Raw genomic sequence first — 19735 nt, forward strand, 5'->3', positions numbered from 1 at the left:
CTGGCAGAAAATTACCTTTAGGCCTACATTTTTCCGTTTTTATTTACAGTGCAGTGCTCTGTCGGTACAGTTACCTGAGGGTGGCGCTGTTCTGGGATCATATTTCATAAGTAACGCATCAGAATATGTTGTAATGCAAGATTTCGTTTGAAAATGAAGACTTTTAGAGAATGTCCCTCTGCCAAGACTCACTGATCCCCCACAGTAGAATAGAGTAGGCTAATAGAGTAATGAATTTTAAACTCATAATTTCGATTTAGTAAATCATAATTTCGACTTTTTATGTCATAATTATGATTTTTTTTTCTTATGTGGCGGAAATGGGCTTCCATAAAGGATGTAATGCAATATGTCAGTAAACTCTCCACAGCACATCAATACAAGTTCACAAGACGTTTCTGAGGCAATCTTGCTTTCTTTAATCTTCTCAGAAAATAAAGATTTTCCCATGACAGTGGAGGTGTGTACTCTCAAGAAAAATCTTCTGTAATGTTCAACCCCAAGAATTTAAAACTGAGGACTCTCTCTCCACATCCACTTAGCACTTTTCCTTGTCTTCCTAAAGTTCCCACTATCTCTTTTTTCTATTTGTTGTCAAGGATGAGATTATTGTTGGAGCACCAGGCTGTCAGATTTTGTAGTTCGTCCCTGTATGCATATATTCATCATTGTTCATGATCAAGCCAATGATTGTTATATCATCTGCAACTTTTACAATGGTGTTTGTTACATGGGCAGACAGTCATGAGTGAAGAGTGCATAATGCAGGAGACTCAACACACATCCCTGTGGAACACCAGTATTCAGGGAAAGACTTGAAAAAGTGTACTTTCCTTGTCTAACGTTCTAGGGGCAGTTGTTTAAAAAGTCCAAAGTAATTACTTCTAAGCTGCACATTGATGCAAGCACTAAACAAATGTCCAATAATTAAAAACAAAACAGATTAAAAGTGTATTTTGGGGCTGTTGGGTTTTGAGCTACTGGTTTATGGATACATACTGCCACCTACTGTCTACTTTGTGTCCTCCAAAACATTAATGTGTAACGCCACCTAAATAATTTTTTTAATCACTTTTGCCTAAAAGGTTAAACATATTTCTATCTTGCCCATAGGGAAGATCAGTCTGCTTCTAAAGGAGATCCTGTCTGCGGCTATGAAGGGGAAGCACAGGATGTTATAGAGCGTCACCCCCACAGACCAAACAGTAGCCGGTCCTGCATGATAGCGGCGCTGATTAAACCACTCAGGAGGGGCGTATTCGAGAGTACCTGAGAGACACAAGAAGACCAGAAACATCCACTGAATAAACTCCGGTCCAAACTAATTCTCTCACCAAAAGTTCACAAACATCCACAGAGCGTTTCCTCCTGTAACGCAAACCCACCTGCAAAAGACGTGTAGGCCGAGTCCTTCATCAGCGCTCCACAACCGAAGTCCAGCAGCTTGATGTGGTGTGAAGCTGTGGAGATGAGCAGGTTCTCTGGCTTGACGTCCCGGTGCAGGACTCCGCGGCTCTCGCAGTGCTTCAGAGCGGAGATCAGCTGCACCAGCACTTTCTTGGCCAAGCTCTCATCCAGACAGCCGTTCTCCTCGCAGAAACTCTGCAGATCTTGGCAGGGAACTGGCCGTTCCAGGATCAGGCTGTAGCGGGTGTCACGCTCAAACCACTCCACGAGCTGCAGGACGTTGGGGCAGGCGGGAGCCGAATTGACCCGGGCCATCAATGCCACCTCCAGAGGCAGCAGACCCTGACCTTCCTGCAGGGACAAATGCTCCATTATATCCAGCGCTGAGCGAAACGGAGGAAACAGAACAACAGATTCACGCTGGAACTTACATCTTTCAGCATCTTTAGGGCCCTGTCCTTAGAGACGTACTTGATGGCCACCTGTAGACGATAAGCCACAGTAAATCACACCTGAATTTACTGATATCAACATTTATAAAGGCTGTCTGAACAAAGGAGGGAAGAAAATGTCTTACTGGCAGTCCGTCAGACCTGCGTATCCCAGCATACACGGCGCCGAATCCGCCCTTTCCCAGCAAACGGCCCTTCACATATGCTTCTGCAAAACATACGATCAAAGAAACGTCTTAAGAGAAAACATGTTGCAGTCTCTAAAGCTGTACAAAGACATAACTTTAATGCAGTCCTTACATCAAACAGCTGAGGAATATTTTTTAATGACAAATCAATATTATTAATACAATTTAATAATTGACCCATAACTTTTTAATATAAGTCTATTCTGACCTTTGCGAGAACGTTTCGCAGGTGTTTTAAATGAAGTGGATGGACTTCCATCGTCTGGTTCCTCCCGGCTCCCGCTCTGCCCCTTCCTCTTCCTGTCAGCCGGACCTGTGGACACAGACACAGCCAAATCAGAAGGCAGGGGGGCAAAATATCCTGGTAGTTCCTGGCCCAGTGTCGGGGTGGGGTCTGGCAGCGGCTCGTGATCATGGTCTTCCGAACTGATGATCCAAACCTCCTGACTGGAAGCAGCTCTGCTGGATCTGCAGCGGCCTGGAGCTGGAATATTTCAAACATTAGAAACTGTTTTTTAATATTATGAATAATTAATGTCAGTGGTTACAACAAATTGTTACTTTATTTTTTCAACTTTCTATGTTAATGACAAATAATTGATTAACTGAGCCATACATTTTTTAATATAAGTCTATTCTGACCTTTGCGAGAGCGTTTCGCAGGTGTTTCAAATGAAGTGGATGGACTTCCATCGTCTGGTTCCTCCCGGCTCCCGCTCTGCCACTTCCTCTTCCTGTCAGCCGGACCTGTGGACACAGACACAGCCAAATCAGAAGGCAGGGGGGCAAAATATCCTACTAGTTCCTGGCTCAGTATCGGGTGTAGCAGCGGATCCTCGTGGTCATCCGAACTGATGATCCAAACCTCCTGACCAGCCGACTGACTGGAAGCAGCTCTGCTGGATCTGCAGCGGCCTGGAGCTGGAATATTTCACATCAAATAATTAGTCATATTTTAATAATAATCAATTACAAATTGTTCTTAGAGTAACTCAAGTTTATTTCATATGCAAGGAATCAAATACATGTGATCACTTAGCCCGGGAAATTTAGGGATCACATGTGGTTACCTCGCACAAGTTTCTTCACATTAATTTAGTCAATTATTGTACAACATCACACCAAAGAGTACAGAAGCCCAAGAGGCGAAACTCAATAGAACGCTCCATAGCAACCGTTGCCCCATGACGGCCGCCATTATGGACTGAAAACTGAAGGAAAACGCCGAAAAATAATGGAAGTCAATGGCACTGAACCAACTTAACATAAAAACTTAACATAACTTAATTTTTTCTGGCCGTCATATCTAAATATGAAAACAATTTCAAATACATTAATGAGGATGACCGACGTTAAATGACAGAAAATGTTACGTCTATGTGCTGGTTATGAATGGCCTAATTAGCCTTCGGAAAATAGTATTTTGGGACAAAATATTACTATAGTACTATAAGACTACTATAGAAATACTATAGCGGCTCTAGGATATTAGGGGCATTACAGAACATAACATACTTCTGTGATGTTCTGTAATACCTCTATAATATTTTAAAGCTGCTATAGTAGTCTTATCGTACTTCTATAGTATGTCCCAAATTACTACAGTATTCCTATAAGATTACTATAATATTTTGTCCCAAAATACTATAAGATTCCTGTAGTACTTTTTCGTAAGGGTATGCCCCACCGATTCGGCTTCATTAGCCTACCACTTACGGTTTGCAAAGATACAATTATAAAATTACTGCAAACCTTTAATCTATCAATATTTATGTTCTATTATGCATTTTCCTTGTTTTATGAATAACAGAAATTCATGAAATAATATATAGGCAGACACACAGTAATAAGATATTTATTCAAATGTTGATTTTGATAATAGTGAACATCACCATATATATGATTTGGAAAAATAAATTAATTCATAAAATAATAAATGAACATTTCTAAAGAAATTTCTTTTACATAGAATATCCCAAAAATATTAACAACTTGTTTTTCAACATCTTCAGTGAAAGTGCACACAGTGAACGTTTCAATGGCAAGAACAAAAACAAAATCAATCTGTGAATGTCCTATTACAGGCGGAAAGGTACAAAAAAGATGTGCAATCTAGCAAGTGCACACATGAACTATAAACAGGACTAAAATGGAAGTGGTGTCATAAGATCTCAGTAATTAATTAGACACCACCATCTATTGTGTGTGCATTTGTGTATAATTTTTGCAATTTATTGCAGAACACTGCTTGCGTTTTGACAAAACTTATATTCATCTTCACAGTTGTGACTGGCGCGCTAACGATTTCAGCAGCTTTCAGTCAATAATGGCGGCCGCGCCTCAGCAGCGCCATCTACAGACTGTTACCCATAACACAACAGAGTTTCGCCTCTTGGGCTTCTCTACTCTTCGATCATACCATAACCCATACCAATCAACAAATACAGAAACAAAAATAAACACTCACCTCTTCTTTCACCCATGAGAGCTATCAACATCGTCCTCCAACCTGTAATAGAAACAATACAAAATACAATACAAAAAAAGAGAATATAATACAACCTTCTTCAGAAATACCCCTCCCCCCAAAAAATAATCAAATCAAATAAAAAAACGAAATAAAACTCCAAACTCCGTCGAAAATTACAATAAAATAAAATTGTAATCAGAAATAATATGAACTCTTTCAAAAAATAAAAGTCGATGGAAAGAAAATATCTTCCGATCTCCTTCTAGAATAAAAGCCTCCTCAAAACTCTTTCAAACAGCCTCAAAATCTCGAGATTTGCACAGGAAACAATCTGCAACCGTGTCGGTGTCTCGCCTCCGCTCAACCAACAAACAGCGACGGATTCCACTGTTTATATTTAAAGTTCATATTCACAGGACGCGTCGCTATAGCAACTCATATGAGCACGCTCATATGCACGCACGCAAAAACACAAATAACGTCGCGTGCGTGAGTGCAGTTACGCTCTCGGTTTTGTACTTGTTTTATAATTCCTGGAATTTATCATTTTCAAAGCCTTAATTGTTCATCATAAGAAAATTGAGTACAATTAATGAATTCACAGTTGCAATTGACACCCCTTCAATTCAAAATATAGACATTTGATTTAAATGTAGCCTATTTCTTTGATTGGGACTCTATTTAATTTACCTAAAATTTAGAAATGTATGTATTTAAAATAGCGGGGCAAACTACATACTTGTTTGCCGTCCATTGAAGTCAAGCTTTGAAGTTTTATTTTATTCATAAAGTTTAGGCCTATTTTATTTCGATGTATGATTTTGTTTTATTACCATACATTATTCCTAACCGTAATATTTAAGTCCGAATCGTCACATGACATCGCAGATACATTTAACTCTTAATAAACTTAAATGATGTGTTCATAAACACTGAGAGATGGTGCTTATGATCATTATACATCATGAAGGTCATCACCCGTTCCTTCATTAGTAAAATCATATAATGGGCTTTTTCGTTTTGTTTTGGGCTCGTTTATTAATTTTAATTTCTTCACCCCTCGACTACTAACCGGTTTAATTCACAGGACTAAATTTAAAATCACTCATTTATTTATTTATTTTTTATAATTATTAAATGCATAAAGGAATGTTGCAACCCAGTCTCACGGCAGTTCGTGACATAGTCACGAAATTTAATCTATTGATTCGTGTTCATTGACACGAATTTCCCAATTTTTTTCGTGTCACTCAGCACGACTTTCAATCTAATGTATTTCAACGGGACGTATTTTTCGTGCCTGCACCACGTTTTTCTTTCGAGAGCACAGTATTGTTTTTTTCTCAATTGTTATTCATTTTGCAAACTTTAAGAGCTACATTACTCAACATTTAATCAAGAGATTTTAATCCTCGTTTTTATTGCTTTATATTCGGTAGGCAGTAATCTATTTATTCGTGTCCAATGGCACAGATATCCTTCTTTTTTTTTCGTGTCACTCAGCACGACTTTCAATGTATTTCAATGGGACGTATTTTTCGTGCCTGCACCATGTCTTTCTTCCGAGAGCACACTATTTTTTTTACAATTGTTATTCATTTTGTAAACTTTAAGGGCTACATTACTCAACATTTAATCAGGAGATTTTAATCCTTGTTGTATTGCTTTATATTCGGTTGCCCAGCAAACATTATGACGTTTAATGACCGTTGAAAAGACGTCCCTCCGACACGTCCCGTCATGGTTGAAAAATAGTTCCAAAATGAAAGTTGAACGGACGTCTTCGACGTCATCTGGCCGTGAATACCACGTCTTTTCTGCGCGCCCCTGGACGTCTAAATGCGTCGTCTTCTGGATGTTTAAATGTGTCGTCTTCTGGATGTTTAAATGTGTTGCTGCATAATTTAAGTGTGTATATAAAATAATCACACACCCATTGTGTAACATCGTAAAATGCAATCAATTATGTCTTGGTTTTCACATTTTGACAGGTTCTAAAAAGGTTCAAAATCGGTCCAGTCAGACCTGAACGTCCATGAAACGTTTTAATCACGTGTACATCACAAACAAGAACACATTTGTGGACATAAGCAAAAAGAAGCATGTTCTGATTTAGCAAAACATTTTATTTTTTTGAACAGCCACAGATTTTCTTCTTTCATTAATGTTTAACATCCATTAACCAAACTAAAATAACAATTACAAAATACTGAATTATCATTATATAAAGGGATAGTTCACCCAAAAATTAAAATTAATTTACTCACCCTCACGTTTCAAACCTATACATTCCACATTTCTATGTTCTGCTGAACACAAAGATGTTTTAAAATTCTTTTGTAACCAAGCAGGTCTCGCCTCCCATTAACTACCATTGTAGGGAAAAATGATTATGGTAGTTAATGGGAGGTGAGAACTACTTGGTTACAAACATTCTTCAAGGGTCTTTTCTGACCCCAATGGACGTTTGCTCAAATAAAAAGTTCCCTTTGTACGGTTGTCAACACTCTCTAAATCTACAAATAAAAACAATTAATTGGATTGATATCTGTTTTTATGTTCATGTGACAAAAAAAAGTCACACTCAGGCTGCTTAGAACAAATTTCATCCTCAAAAACAACAGAACATGCATACAGAAATGAAGTGGCACACTTCCAACAATGCATAAAACATCCACAATGCAAAATGATCATGCTCAAACACACACATACAGGAATATTTGTTCAATTTGTTATTGCTGTTCAGTTCATAGCATTTTGATGTTCATGTTGTGTATTGTTTACTCAATATGTAATAACTTAATTTCTGTAAATTTTTGTTCTGTTACAGTTAGTAACTGAAGTGTACATTCAATTTGTAGAATTATAAGAAAATCAGATGTTTGAAATAAAATGATAAATTCTAAAGACTCTGGTTTGATTCTAATCATAATGTAACATTGAAAAAAAATTCAGTACAAAAAAAATACTAAACTTTGACTAAATTAATTAATTTTAATTGTTATAATTGTGATTTCATAACATTTAGATATGAATCCAACTGTAAGATACTTGTGAAAAATGTCTTTCAGTCAGTCACATAGTAAGCAAATAGTGGAGCTTTGCAGCCATTTACTGGTAAAATTCTTTTTTTTATTATTATTATTATAAAACTGTATTTTCCAAAGGATGGGCAAAAATCTTACACTAAACAATGTCAAATTATCCATGTTATCCCCACGAATGAAAGTTAGAATTTTGGGTCTTTTATAAAGTGAATTTTACATAAACTGATTTTGTGTTTTAATTTATTTATATAAATTTAACAATTATTATAAATTCTCCAAAAACTGCACAGATGTTGAGTAAAAACATTAATAAACATAGTTTATAAAATTACATTTTGTTGCCTGGGGTCTGTGGAGTCCCTCTTAATTCCCAAATTAAGAGGGTTAAACAAGGGTTAGACATCTTTTTGTTCAGCAGAACATAGAAAGGTATACAGGTTTGAAACACGAGGGTGAGTAAATGACAACAATTTTCATTTTTGGGGGAACTATCCCTTAAACACATTAAAGTAGTTATTTTGTTTGTAATTTTTTGTAACCATCACCAACAGCTCTTCCTGGAGAGTGATTCAGGTGTTCTGCTATTGCTGCATCAATCTCAGAGTCCACCTATTCACAGCATCTGAGGGAAGAGAATATATTTATTTTTAAAATAATAGGAAAAATTTGAGGTAAATGACATGCACTTATTTTCAAAATGTATTGCAAAAATGATCTCACAGCTCAATAAAAAATAAATAAAAACATGCAACAAGATGAATGAATCATGAGTTAAACATAAGAAAAATGTAATCAACATGCATTACATTTTATTTTACTCTATAAAAGATGTTCTGCTCTAAATGGGTGTTAGTGGGGGATGGAAGCATTACTTTCTGAAAGAAACTCTCAAAAGGCTACATTAATAGGTTACAGTAATAACTTGTGCTGTATAATTAAACGTGTTTAAGTTGAAAGTAACGTTTAGCCTACTAGCTAATTAGCCAAAACTCAAGTAATTCTCTGTTGACAACGTGGGCCTCATTTCTTTCGGTTCCTTCATGTTAAACAAGTAAAACTCAAGTAAATTTATCAAATACTACAAAATGTACTTACCCAACAGTAGATTTTTAATAATATATCAAACTCTCTCCGCAAGTCCTCTTCTCCTCGTGGTTGTAATGTAGACAGGAACTGGAGAACGGAACGCTATCTCGCGAGATAATCTATAATATCGCGGGATTTTGAAATATCGCTAGATTTATTAATATCTTTTGTTACTACATCTTGGCAGCACAGTTCAAGTCAGACTTAATGGTTATAGGATATATTACTGTTTTACATATGCATAGGCTACATTCCATAAAAATAATAACAACGAATACATAAAACGGGTTGAAATAATGACTAAAATGCAGTGGGTTCACAATCACTTAACCACACAGAGCACTTTGTGATTTTAAATATATTTAGCCTATATTCAAAATAAATTAAATATAGGCTAAATCTTGTATTTCATAAAGGTTTTTTTTATGGGTCTTGACTGGACGTGTACGGGACGTCAGTGGACGTCTATTCACAACCTCTTAAAAACTACTTGGGGCACTTAAATTAATTATTGCAGTATTAACCATGCAAGGTGTAAGCAGCTTCTGCATATTTCACAATGATTTCATAGAGGGTCATCATGGACTATAAATGCACGTGTAAAAGACGTCACCATAGTGACGTCCTCTTACGACGGATTCACAACAGGGTATATATTGAACTACACATAGCTAAAAGTCAAAGTAACTATTATACATGCAACCGGAGAGAACTGTAGACAGGTACAAATGTATCTGAGTGCATTTTTAAGAATGTTCTGTGTTACATACTTTTACCGATTTATGCCGTCCTACCGCGACTATTTTTGGCCAGGGACACGACGTTGCCGTCGGACCAATGTTTGCTGGGTGGCTACTCAACACGAATTGGTTCGTGTCCTCTAGCACGAATTTTCTTCTTTTTTTCGTGTCACTCGGCACGACTTTCAATCTAATGTATTTCAAAGGGACGTATTTTCCGTGCCTGCACCACGTCTTTCTTTGCAACACGGTCTCACCCCTATTCGTCACTTGACAACGGAGAGGGTCGTCCGATAGATTTGAGTGCAAATCCCTCATCTTTGAATTTTGAACTTTGATTATTTTTCTAACACTAACTCTTTTTCCTCTCTTTTTTATTTAATTTTATACATTAAAATTACATAATTACAGGACGGTATATTTTCTATATGCTTAAAACATTCATCATTATATTTGATAATTTTCGATCACATATTGTGGTAATTTCCCCCTCACGTCCATAAGCCGACGTTGAGGGTAGCTAGCTGAAACCCTTTTCTCATTCGGTAATATCACGATTTTTCCTCTCTTTTTAATATAATTTCGGAATACATTAAAACGACATAATTGCAGGACTGCACATCTGCTGTAGGCTTAAAACATGCCTTAATTTATTGTGGGATGTTTTATAATTGTCGATGGTATTTCAATTTGCAATAGTGAGCCTACTTTGCTTTTTTTTTGCGCCAAAAAAAGAAAAGACCAAAAGAATAGCCTACTTTTATATAACTTTCATCTCAATACTGATTATGAAGTTGTAAAAAATGAATTATATAGCCTACTGCAGAAATGTTTATATTACTTTATATGGACATATCCTTTGGCAAAGAGATGGATGCATTCTGGGAAGTGATATGTGTTTAAATGTAATGGCTACATACTCGTGTTTCCTTCACTTGGACATTTATGCTGACCCCTTTAAAATTAAGCACGGATATAAAATATTAAGACTGTACTTTTTAATTATGATTGATATTTTGGCGCAATTTTGTGCAACACGTCACTGTGTGCGACCATCGCAGAAACCATTGCCCAGCGCGATTCCACCACGGTAAGTCGCTTACAACAGTCTAATAAGCAAGATGAATTCATGAGCATTATTTACACGTCCAAAATTAATACAATTACGAGTTTATAAAAAAACATGTTCTAGGCCTAGATATAGGTTCTAGATATATATGTAGGCCTATATATATTAATAAAAATTAATAAAAAAAAAATGTTACGTGACTTTTAACAGTAGCACAGGAAATAAGAACGTGATCTGTATTTATTTATCCTAAGCATTTATAAGAAAATGGGAATCACTCACTATTAGGGTACACTTTTTAAATCTTATATCAACATAACACTACATAATTAGCATTTTCTGTTGTTCTCCCTGCAGATCCTGTCAAACATATCACCTGTCGAACATATCTGAACCTGCTTTTTAAAACCCAAAGGCACTTTTAAGAGCCATCTCTTCATTATTTTCTATATCTTACATCCTCTCTGTTCTCACTATCTATATTTCTGTCCATCTCTTCAATCTTTATCTATCTCACGGTCTTTATCTATTGCTCTTTCTTTCCTCCCTGTCTGTCTTTGTCTACTTGTCTGTCTTACCCATCTTTTGTCAGCCTGTCTGTTTGTATCTGACTGTGTCTGTCTGTCTGTATCTCACTCTGACTGTCTGTCTGTATCTGTCTGTCTGTCTGTATCTGACTGTCTGTCTGTATCTCACTCTGACTGTCTGTCTGTATCTCACTCTGACTGTCTGTCTGTGTCTGTCTGTCTGTCTGTATCTGTCTGTCTGTCTGTATCTGACTGCATTGCAATGGCCACCAAGCATAAACTTGATTCAAAGGATCCCCACTACCAAGAGAGGAGACGCATGGCTCTGGAGCTGAAACATGAACACATTCTAGCTGAAGCCAAGGTTAGAGTTTTTGTACACCTCAATCATTTTATAACAAACATAACAAATTAAAGTAAAACATGATGAGGAATATGTAAGAATGATGAGTGCAGAAGATTTAATACAGGTATATTGCATGATGCATCCTGCCATGCTCTGTAACGTGTTAATAAGGGAATATAATAATAATAATAGTATATGCAGTTCCATTCCTCTGAGTTACAGAGACTTGGAGAATCTATTCCAAGGCTCATTTAAGCTGTTCCAACACCTTACTAACACACTATGTTGTGTTTTCCTTTCACAAGTTACCTGCCTTTTGGTTACCATACTTTTATCAACATCAGTCTTACAAGAAATATTCACTCCAATACACAGAGAGCAGCTGATGAGAGGAAACGTGTACGAGACCCTCCACACACCTCTAAAAGGGACTCTGTAGGACGTGGTAAGCCGAGGGCGACGCCAAGCCTCCGCTACAGGTTATATCTGGATTATTTGACATTTGTAGGAATTTACTATGACAATGTTGGACCAACTCAAATTAGAACAATGTAATTGTTTATTGAGAGTTTAAAATATTCAAATATCTAAAAAGACATTAAAAAGTAGATAAACCTTTCAGTGACATTATTGTAGAAGACACTACCAAGTACTTAACAAACATATGTCTGATTTCATAAATTGTTTAGTATATAGTTTGAAAAGAAGAACAAGAATAGAGTGTGATAGCCTAACTTGTTCTTATTCTTCTATTACTGTTTTACAGCCACACACCCCACGGTTGATTGCTCCCTGTCATCCAGTGTGGAGGCTCCACTTGCTGCAACCTCAACAAAACTAAATCCTCAAGAGGAATTTGGTAATTCACAGTGATGAATTTATGCATGTACAGTATAAAAAAGTGTTAATTCTAATACTGATCAGTTGACTTTTAATTGTTCCTTATCTACAGTAAATGATCCCTTACCGCTTTATTTTTGGATTTTCTTTACAGAAAAAAATATGGAGAGGCTCTCTGATATTTTGGCGTCATGTTCTTCTGCTGCTCAGCCTCAAAGTAGCTCTGCATCATCATGGTCTTTTCGGCAGCAGAAAGCCTCTGAGCGCTGGAAAGTAGCAAGACCATACCACCTAAAATGCCTTATTTCAAAAGAGGCTGTTGGTCATCCCCTGTGTTGCCTTTGCAACGAGCCTGCTGTTATTAGGTTGGTTTTCATTAATACCAAACTTCAATTACCCAGGGTAGGTTTGCTGAGTGCCCTGCTTTATAGGCTAAGATGCATGTCTTTTGGGATGGGAGAAGACTTAGATACCCAGATGAAAAACACATTAATGAGAAAAGTAAATCTAGGACCTTCTTGCTGTGAGGTGACAGTGCTAAACACTGAGCCACTATGCAATCCTATACAATAAAATCAAACCTAGTAAAAGTGAAATAGCTTAAATAGAGTGTACAGTACTTTATATGAGTTATTAACCTGTAATAATGTATTATATTATAATATTGTTTTATTTTCTCCTTAGGTGCAGAGAGTGTCTTCCTGAGGAGTGGTTCTGTGGGGACTGTGATGTATTGCATCACAAAAAACAGCCACTCCACAACAGGGAATGCGTGATTCGTGGTTTTTTTGAAGCCATTCCTCCGACCACATGCATCATTAAAGGGGAAGATGGATATTGCACCCATGAGCAAGGTACGTTCTCACGAAAGCTTTAATTTTGCTGTTCAATGTGTGTTAGCAGACAGTTATAGATAATCTAAATAATTGGTTTTCCTTCTTTTTGCCAGCTTGCATTTTGCCAACTGTGAAGGTGCCAGACTGCTCCTGTGGAGGCACAAACTTTACTGTGTTACCAGGCAAACCAGTGATTTTAATTACCATCAATGGTAAAAAAAAAAAAAAATATATATATATATATATATATATATATATATATATATATATATATATATATATATATATATATAGTGTGCTGTGGCATTGTGCTTATAATTGCAGAAGTGACAGAACATATGGAATAGCACATGGTATTGTTATTAACTGAAACAAAGACAGATGTTTGTTTGTTTGTTTTTTTGTCCTCCGCAAAGAAAAAAATTTGCATCTTTCCAGCATGATGTCCAATCAACACAGCAGTGTGGAAAATTGAGAAAATTAAAGTATGTGGTAAATGTGTATTATATTTTTAATTTTTTTTGTTTTGTTCCAAGGGCGTTTTGACTTGCATCAGCCACTGTATGAATGTCAAACATGCCAGCAGCAGTGGACCCCTGACTTTAAAGACCTCCTAAGAAGTGGATATTGGCCAGCCTCCGTCACCAATTCCACACTTTATACATTGGACCTCTTGAGCTCCCTTCAGGAACTCAAGATCATCTCTCCGGGATTCTCCAGACAAGCCTTCGCAAAGCTGCTGGAACATCGCACTAAGTGTGGAGGAAGAGTAAGTGTAAATGTTATTACCATTTTATATTAAAAAAAAATCCATAAGCAGACAATATCAAAATATAATTTCATTCTATATATTGTCCAGTCTGGACCTATCAACGGCGATGCACTGCAGCAAAGCTTCTTAGAGCTTTCGTATGGATCATTTGAGGAAGACCAGCTCTGCTGTAGTGCTCCTTTCACTTGCCCAGCCTGCACGCCGGAAATGTTGGCTGTTTCAGCAGATGGAAACAGAAAGCTATATCGCTTTCGCCGAAACGGAAGGTGATCTTTCTTCCAGTCTTTTTATTGATTTATTTTCTTACTTCATATATTTCATGAATGGAGTTTCTATTTTTCTTTCTTCCTCAGCTCTGATGATCCTGGCTTTTTTGAGGGGCTCTTTGTGGCTGAAGACAGTGCGGTGTCTAGATTTGTCGACACCATACAGAAAGCAGTGAAAAATGCAAGTTGACAAAATAGTTGTTACAATAATAAACGTAACCCCCACTTCAATTACTGTTGACTACCAATTACAAAATCAAATTGAGAGAATAAATGCCATATATTGAATGACGCCATTGTATTGAAATTTGATTTGTCGTGTTTGTTTTGTGTGTCATAGACACAGGGAAGAGGCACATGTGGGGACTCCCAGTGGACAGCAGCGAGGGAAACTTCAAGGAGGGCTTCAAAATTGGATGAAGAGGGGATGGAGGTTGCTGTGTGTCGCCATGGGTTCCTTTTGAAAGCCCTTAATATGTACAGGGGGGAGATATTTGCCTACCCTCTGTACCTTCAAAGGGAGCTCATGTCAGCCAAGGCACAATTCTTCGCAATGGACGTGGCATGCAAATACTGGAGAAAGTTGCTAGTGTCCTTCCTGCTCTTCAGGAACTGACCACTATGAAACCCTTTCTCAGTGTAATGCATGCTCGAGCCCATGCTACTAAGTGTGAGGTGTGTATAATATTTTGGCATCATATGTACATTTGTAATATTTACAAGCACATTAATACAGGGTATCCGCGGGGCATTAAAAAGCATTAAAAGTCATTAAATGGATTTTGCTAAAATTAAGGCCTTAAATGGCATTAAAAAGCATTGAATTTTATTCTTACAGGCATAATTTTTTTTTAGATAATCAGTTTATATTGAATATAGCCTTCATAAGAAACCGCAATGTGATGAATATACTTATTAACCTGATCTAGCTTCCGAAACCCCCGCTACTGCCGCACGAGCGCAAGATCTTGCTTTCTTGCCACTGCGCAGGCGCACCTCTCTCTGCGTCTGCTGTTCAGTGATTGGCTGAGAGGAGCAGCGCATTCAGTTGAGGCTGTGCGCTCTGCCAGAGAACAAAAAAAAACTAGAGCTGCGTCCGAAATCGAATAGTTCTCTACTATATAGTGCGAAAAACAGTACACCAACAGAGTAGTACGTCCGAATTCATAGTATTCGAAAAACAGTCGGCGAAAAGTACCCGGATGACCTACTACTGCCGGTGAGATTCTGAAGTGTGCATACGATGGACACTTTACTATTATATGAGGCCACGAAAGACGATTTATGAATGGAGGTGAAGAGACGCAACTGACGCTGGTAGGTCACATGATCATGACAACATGGCGGATATAGTACGTCCGGATTACATTCATACTACATTCATTCATACTATATAGAACATACTTTTTTAACGGTCGCGAAGTTCGTTCAAATTCAAATGTAGTACCTAACGTTACTAACCTAGATTTCGGACGCAGCCTAGTGGTGTGGGTTACGTGACAGCATCATGAGCACAGACAGTGCGCCAGAATCACATTCTCTTTCGCTCTTTAACAAACAATAGCACACAGAATTATGCCTAAATGTACGTTTTGTCAAGTATCCTCATAAGAACAGTTTTAAATGAGTTAAATAACGTCTTAAATTAACTTTGAACAAATATTTAAAATATACTGTCTTTATTTTTTCTACATTCATTTGGTGATTTACTGTGGAATTATTACATTATACAATATATTAAAAACATGTTTTAGACAGAAAAATGTGTGAATAATCTAGTTAATTTTTTTAATCGTTTGACAGAAAGTTTACATTAAAATATATTATGCATACCTACTATCTATCTACCTTTTGTATTTATTGCTTTGCATATTGTATGTTGAGGGATGACGGACTGATAAGCAGACATGCTATTTATGACTCGATGTAACTTTTGATAACTTTGCGGTAAAAGTGGCTATTGATTTGGCCCTATCAGTGTGGCTCTCCTGAAAAAAATAGCTGTTGAGGCTTGTGCATCATCTCGAGGAGAAATGGACACATGAGTGACGCAAACACATTAAGAAACTCAGTTAAACATACTGCGGTAAAAATTCAAAATGTGGAGTTTTTATAACTTGATACAGTTAAGCGAAATCACACGACCAAGAATGCTGTTTTCCTAAGCAGACTAGCATCTCGATTAAAACGTGATTTCATACAACAGTCCATTTAACAAATAGTTAATATTAAGTCCCTTACATTTTAGAAGGAACATTGTTTGAAACTATTTTCACTGCTAAAATAGAACAAAAACAGTCAAAGATCACAGCAGAACCATAGCGTAGCAACCCTGAATCCCAATGTGCATACTATCCGCCCTGTATAGTATTGAATATTACTAATGTCTTTAGGATGGATAGAATGCACATTGAGACGCAGGCTCAGCCTTGATTTCGTTACTGAATGATTCAGTGTTTTGACGAATCGGTTGAGTCAAAGATTCAATGACTCATTCATAAACACCTGCCTCATTCTTGAATGAATCAGCCATTGGAATGAATCGTTTGAATGAATGACTCACTTAAGACAGTTACTTGACGCCATCTACTGGTGGTTTACTTTTAATTTCTTAACATTTCTTACAATCCCATAAAATTATTTAATGCAGTTGTAATTTTTTTTATTGTAAATTTGTAAATGATTTAGTTTGATTGATAACAGACACAAATCTATCACACATATGCAGATTCAAGTATGTCAAAGCTCCAATATTCTGAAAGGATATTGCTTTAGAAATTTGACACCACAAAAAATCCTTCTTTTTTTTCTGGACAAGCAACTGTTTTACTCGTACAAGTGAATGACAAGGCTTAATGTCGAGCCCTGTATGTAGTATTAATGGGCCGCGTTTCAGTCACCATTTTATATTGTCTGACAACAAAAACAGAAAAATATATAGATGAAACAATTTTATTGGGAATTTGGCTGTATTAAAATATATAATGGGAGCATAAATGGTAGCAGCAGAGAAGCAAACAAATCTAAAGGGCTGACACTTGGCAGAATGTGAATGCAAATATTCTAATTGCCGTATGACGTCATCTATCGACATTTAGCGACATATATGGCATTAAAATTTTAAAAAATTGGCATTAAAAATGCATTAAAAAGCATTAAATTAGATTTGATGAAACCTGCAGAAACCCTGTACAGACTGCAGCTTTAAAAATACAACCTATAATATTCGACAGCCAATTTCCGGTCCATTTTATTTTGCTTTACAAATTCACTTCCACAAATTCATTGGCTCAAATTTGACAGAAAATTCAACACTTCAGATCCGGGAACTGCAGGAATAGCAGTGGATTACCGGAGATGCCCCTCACTGCAGACTGTAGCGCGATGATGTCACGTATTTGGACGTCTCGGATGTTACGTATTGCATGTCTTTAAAACCATTCGCCATAATGTGTGTCCTATTTGAGTTACGCGGTGCACAAGGAGCGTGCCTTGTAATAATGGAGACATTTGTGAGAGACGATTCAGAAGATATTTACTTTGGTGCAGATCCTGAACCGTATTTGAACCGGAATACACTGAAGAGTCACGTTGGTTATGTTGAAGTTAGCCTATTTTCAGGTACTGTATTTCATTGCGCACTCATGGTACGACACAAAGTTCCTTGATTATTACGCAGGAATGAGAGTATAGTTCCGAGCCATATCGGCCTATAATAACTTTTTATTTTCCGTCAGCCTTAGTACACGATGTAACTACAGAAGAGTCAAGTTTTAAATGGGAAAAATATCAAAACTCTTTGGTCATTTTTTGAGCGAGATGCTAACGGTCTAATCAGATTCAATGATCTATGCTAAGCTAAGCTATGCTAAAAGTGCTACCGCCAGAACCGGAGATCGGCTGAATGGATCCGAAAACAGTAAAACTCAACTTTTTAATCCTAGGGGAGCTGGAAAATTAGCCTATTTAACAAAAAAAGAGTGTTGTGTTCCTTTTGGGGACAAATGTGGGCAAAATAATTGTTAAATTTTTTTTTAAAATACTTTCCTTAATCTGAGCGGTACAAGACTTGGCTACTTTTTCTAAGTTTGCCACCTGAACACACACAAAACAAATTGACTCGATTATACAATGTTAAGTGCTTGAAAAAAAAAACCTCCTTAATCCCCCCTTCATGGACAAAAATGGTCACCCATAGGAATGAATGGAAAAAACTTTAATTCAGAGCATTTTTTTATTTATTTGTCCAATAAAAATCAATAAATCCAACACAATGCAGATCATACATACACACAAATGAAGGAGTGAGCCTATACAACATTCTCAAAGTGGCAAAAACACACACACACACACACACACACACACACACACATATCCACAAAAGCATAGCATTGAAAGCCATTGAATGAGCCTATAACAGAAGGTTTTTTTTGTCAAATAAAAAACAGTCACTCACATATACACAAACAAAGGAATTAAATGAGCCAATAACTATGTAAGCAATAAAAAATAAAAAAAGGTTGTAAAACATTGGTTTACAGAGTTCAGCCCATATGCAGCCATTGAGTTCTATTGCCATCTACTGGCTATTGATATTGTAGCTTTAAAAAATAATTAATACCATCATATGTCACCAAAGTCACCACATTTTTAGGTTTTGGCTCTCTGGACTTGCTGATATGTTTTTTTACTGAAGTTAAAGAAATATTAAATATAACATAAAAATAAGCATATTTTACATTAAAAAAATATGGTACTTTTAGAGGTAAATCAATTCATTAATACCCCAAAAATCATAAAAAAGGCACAAATTAATATAATTTATTTTATCGTAGGTGGTGATATAACATTTTTTTTATTTATTTTTTAAGGGGGATCACACCTGAGACCTTCGTGCCCAAATTTGTCCACGAAGGCGGGATTAAGGGCTGTTATGCGCTTGGGGATTAATGACTCTCTCCTGGATTCACAGACAGGGCTTTTTTTCCCAGTTAAAACAGCTCAAACATGCATTTTAGTCTGGGACTAGGCTTAAGATTTGTCTGTGAAACCAGGGGAAAGTCTCTTAAAATAGTGTGTATTGTAAGTGGCGGATGAATGGATGAATTCATAACCAGATCTTTCGACTGTCAAATATCAAGTTTTGGTTATGGGACTGAAAACCTCTTACATTCTCCAAGGTCACAAATTGCACACATGTACATTTCTTCTTGATTGCACTCTTAATTATTATTATCATTTTCTTTATCTGATCTGTAGATGGAGGTGGAGGAGAGGAATATCTCTTGTTCCCATTCCCTCAGGGCAGCAGACACAGCAGCATGGAGCTCTTCTGAGATCTTTCCACAAGTAATCCTTCTCGAAGTGCTGTTTATTGGACCTTCTTGATGTCAAGTCACAAAATCACACACACACACACACACACACACACACATATTCACACAGTGTGAATGTTATTTTTCATCTAAAGCTGCGAGATGTGGCATTGCTGAAAAATATATCTGAGTAAAGCAACATATACAACAACACACTTTAACATCAAATAAATAAATGTTTCATTGAAGCCAAATGCATTACACACTAACAAATTCACATGTTTGTGCTGTTGCAATTGTGTCCTATCAGTTTATTTGTACAAGATGTTTGATATTTTGCATTCAAATCTCAAACTGACTTTCTCAAAATTACA

General features: G+C 36.8%; 1 protein-coding gene and 3 long non-coding RNA genes across 4 annotated transcripts; 2 read left to right on the top strand and 2 right to left on the bottom strand.

Moving 5' to 3' along the window:
• Positions 1 to 1078: 1078 nt before the first annotated feature.
• LOC307128567 (serine/threonine-protein kinase pim-3-like) lies at positions 1079 to 4545 on the bottom strand (the record flags this gene model as incomplete). The annotated part of the gene is made up of 7 exons (XM_079820478.1): positions 1079 to 1269; positions 1386 to 1758; positions 1839 to 1889; positions 1985 to 2067; positions 2256 to 2531; positions 2690 to 2968; positions 4515 to 4545. The coding sequence occupies 7 exons, from the start codon at positions 4543 to 4545 to the stop codon at positions 1079 to 1081; spliced, it is 1284 nt and encodes a 427-aa protein (XP_079676604.1).
• Positions 4546 to 6622: 2077 nt separating this feature from the next.
• Positions 6623 to 8771, bottom strand: LOC307127439. Its single transcript, XR_013816638.1, has 2 exons — positions 8660 to 8771; positions 6623 to 8186 (listed from the first exon to the last, which is right to left on the bottom strand). It is a non-coding gene; the product is annotated as an uncharacterized lncRNA (long non-coding RNA).
• A 2482-nt stretch (positions 8772 to 11253) lies between these two features.
• On the top strand, positions 11254 to 12162 carry LOC307127787. The gene is made up of 3 exons (XR_013816684.1): positions 11254 to 11350; positions 11708 to 11811; positions 12099 to 12162. It is a non-coding gene; the product is annotated as an uncharacterized lncRNA (long non-coding RNA).
• A 714-nt stretch (positions 12163 to 12876) lies between these two features.
• On the top strand, positions 12877 to 13675 carry LOC307127786. Its single transcript, XR_013816683.1, has 3 exons — positions 12877 to 13026; positions 13122 to 13220; positions 13545 to 13675. It is a non-coding gene; the product is annotated as an uncharacterized lncRNA (long non-coding RNA).
• The last annotated feature ends 6060 nt before the right edge of the window (positions 13676 to 19735 follow it).

The sequence above is a fragment of the Gobio gobio genome (assembly GCF_949357685.1).
Source record: "Gobio gobio genome assembly, chromosome: 6".
NCBI lineage: Eukaryota > Metazoa > Chordata > Actinopteri > Cypriniformes > Gobionidae > Gobio > Gobio gobio.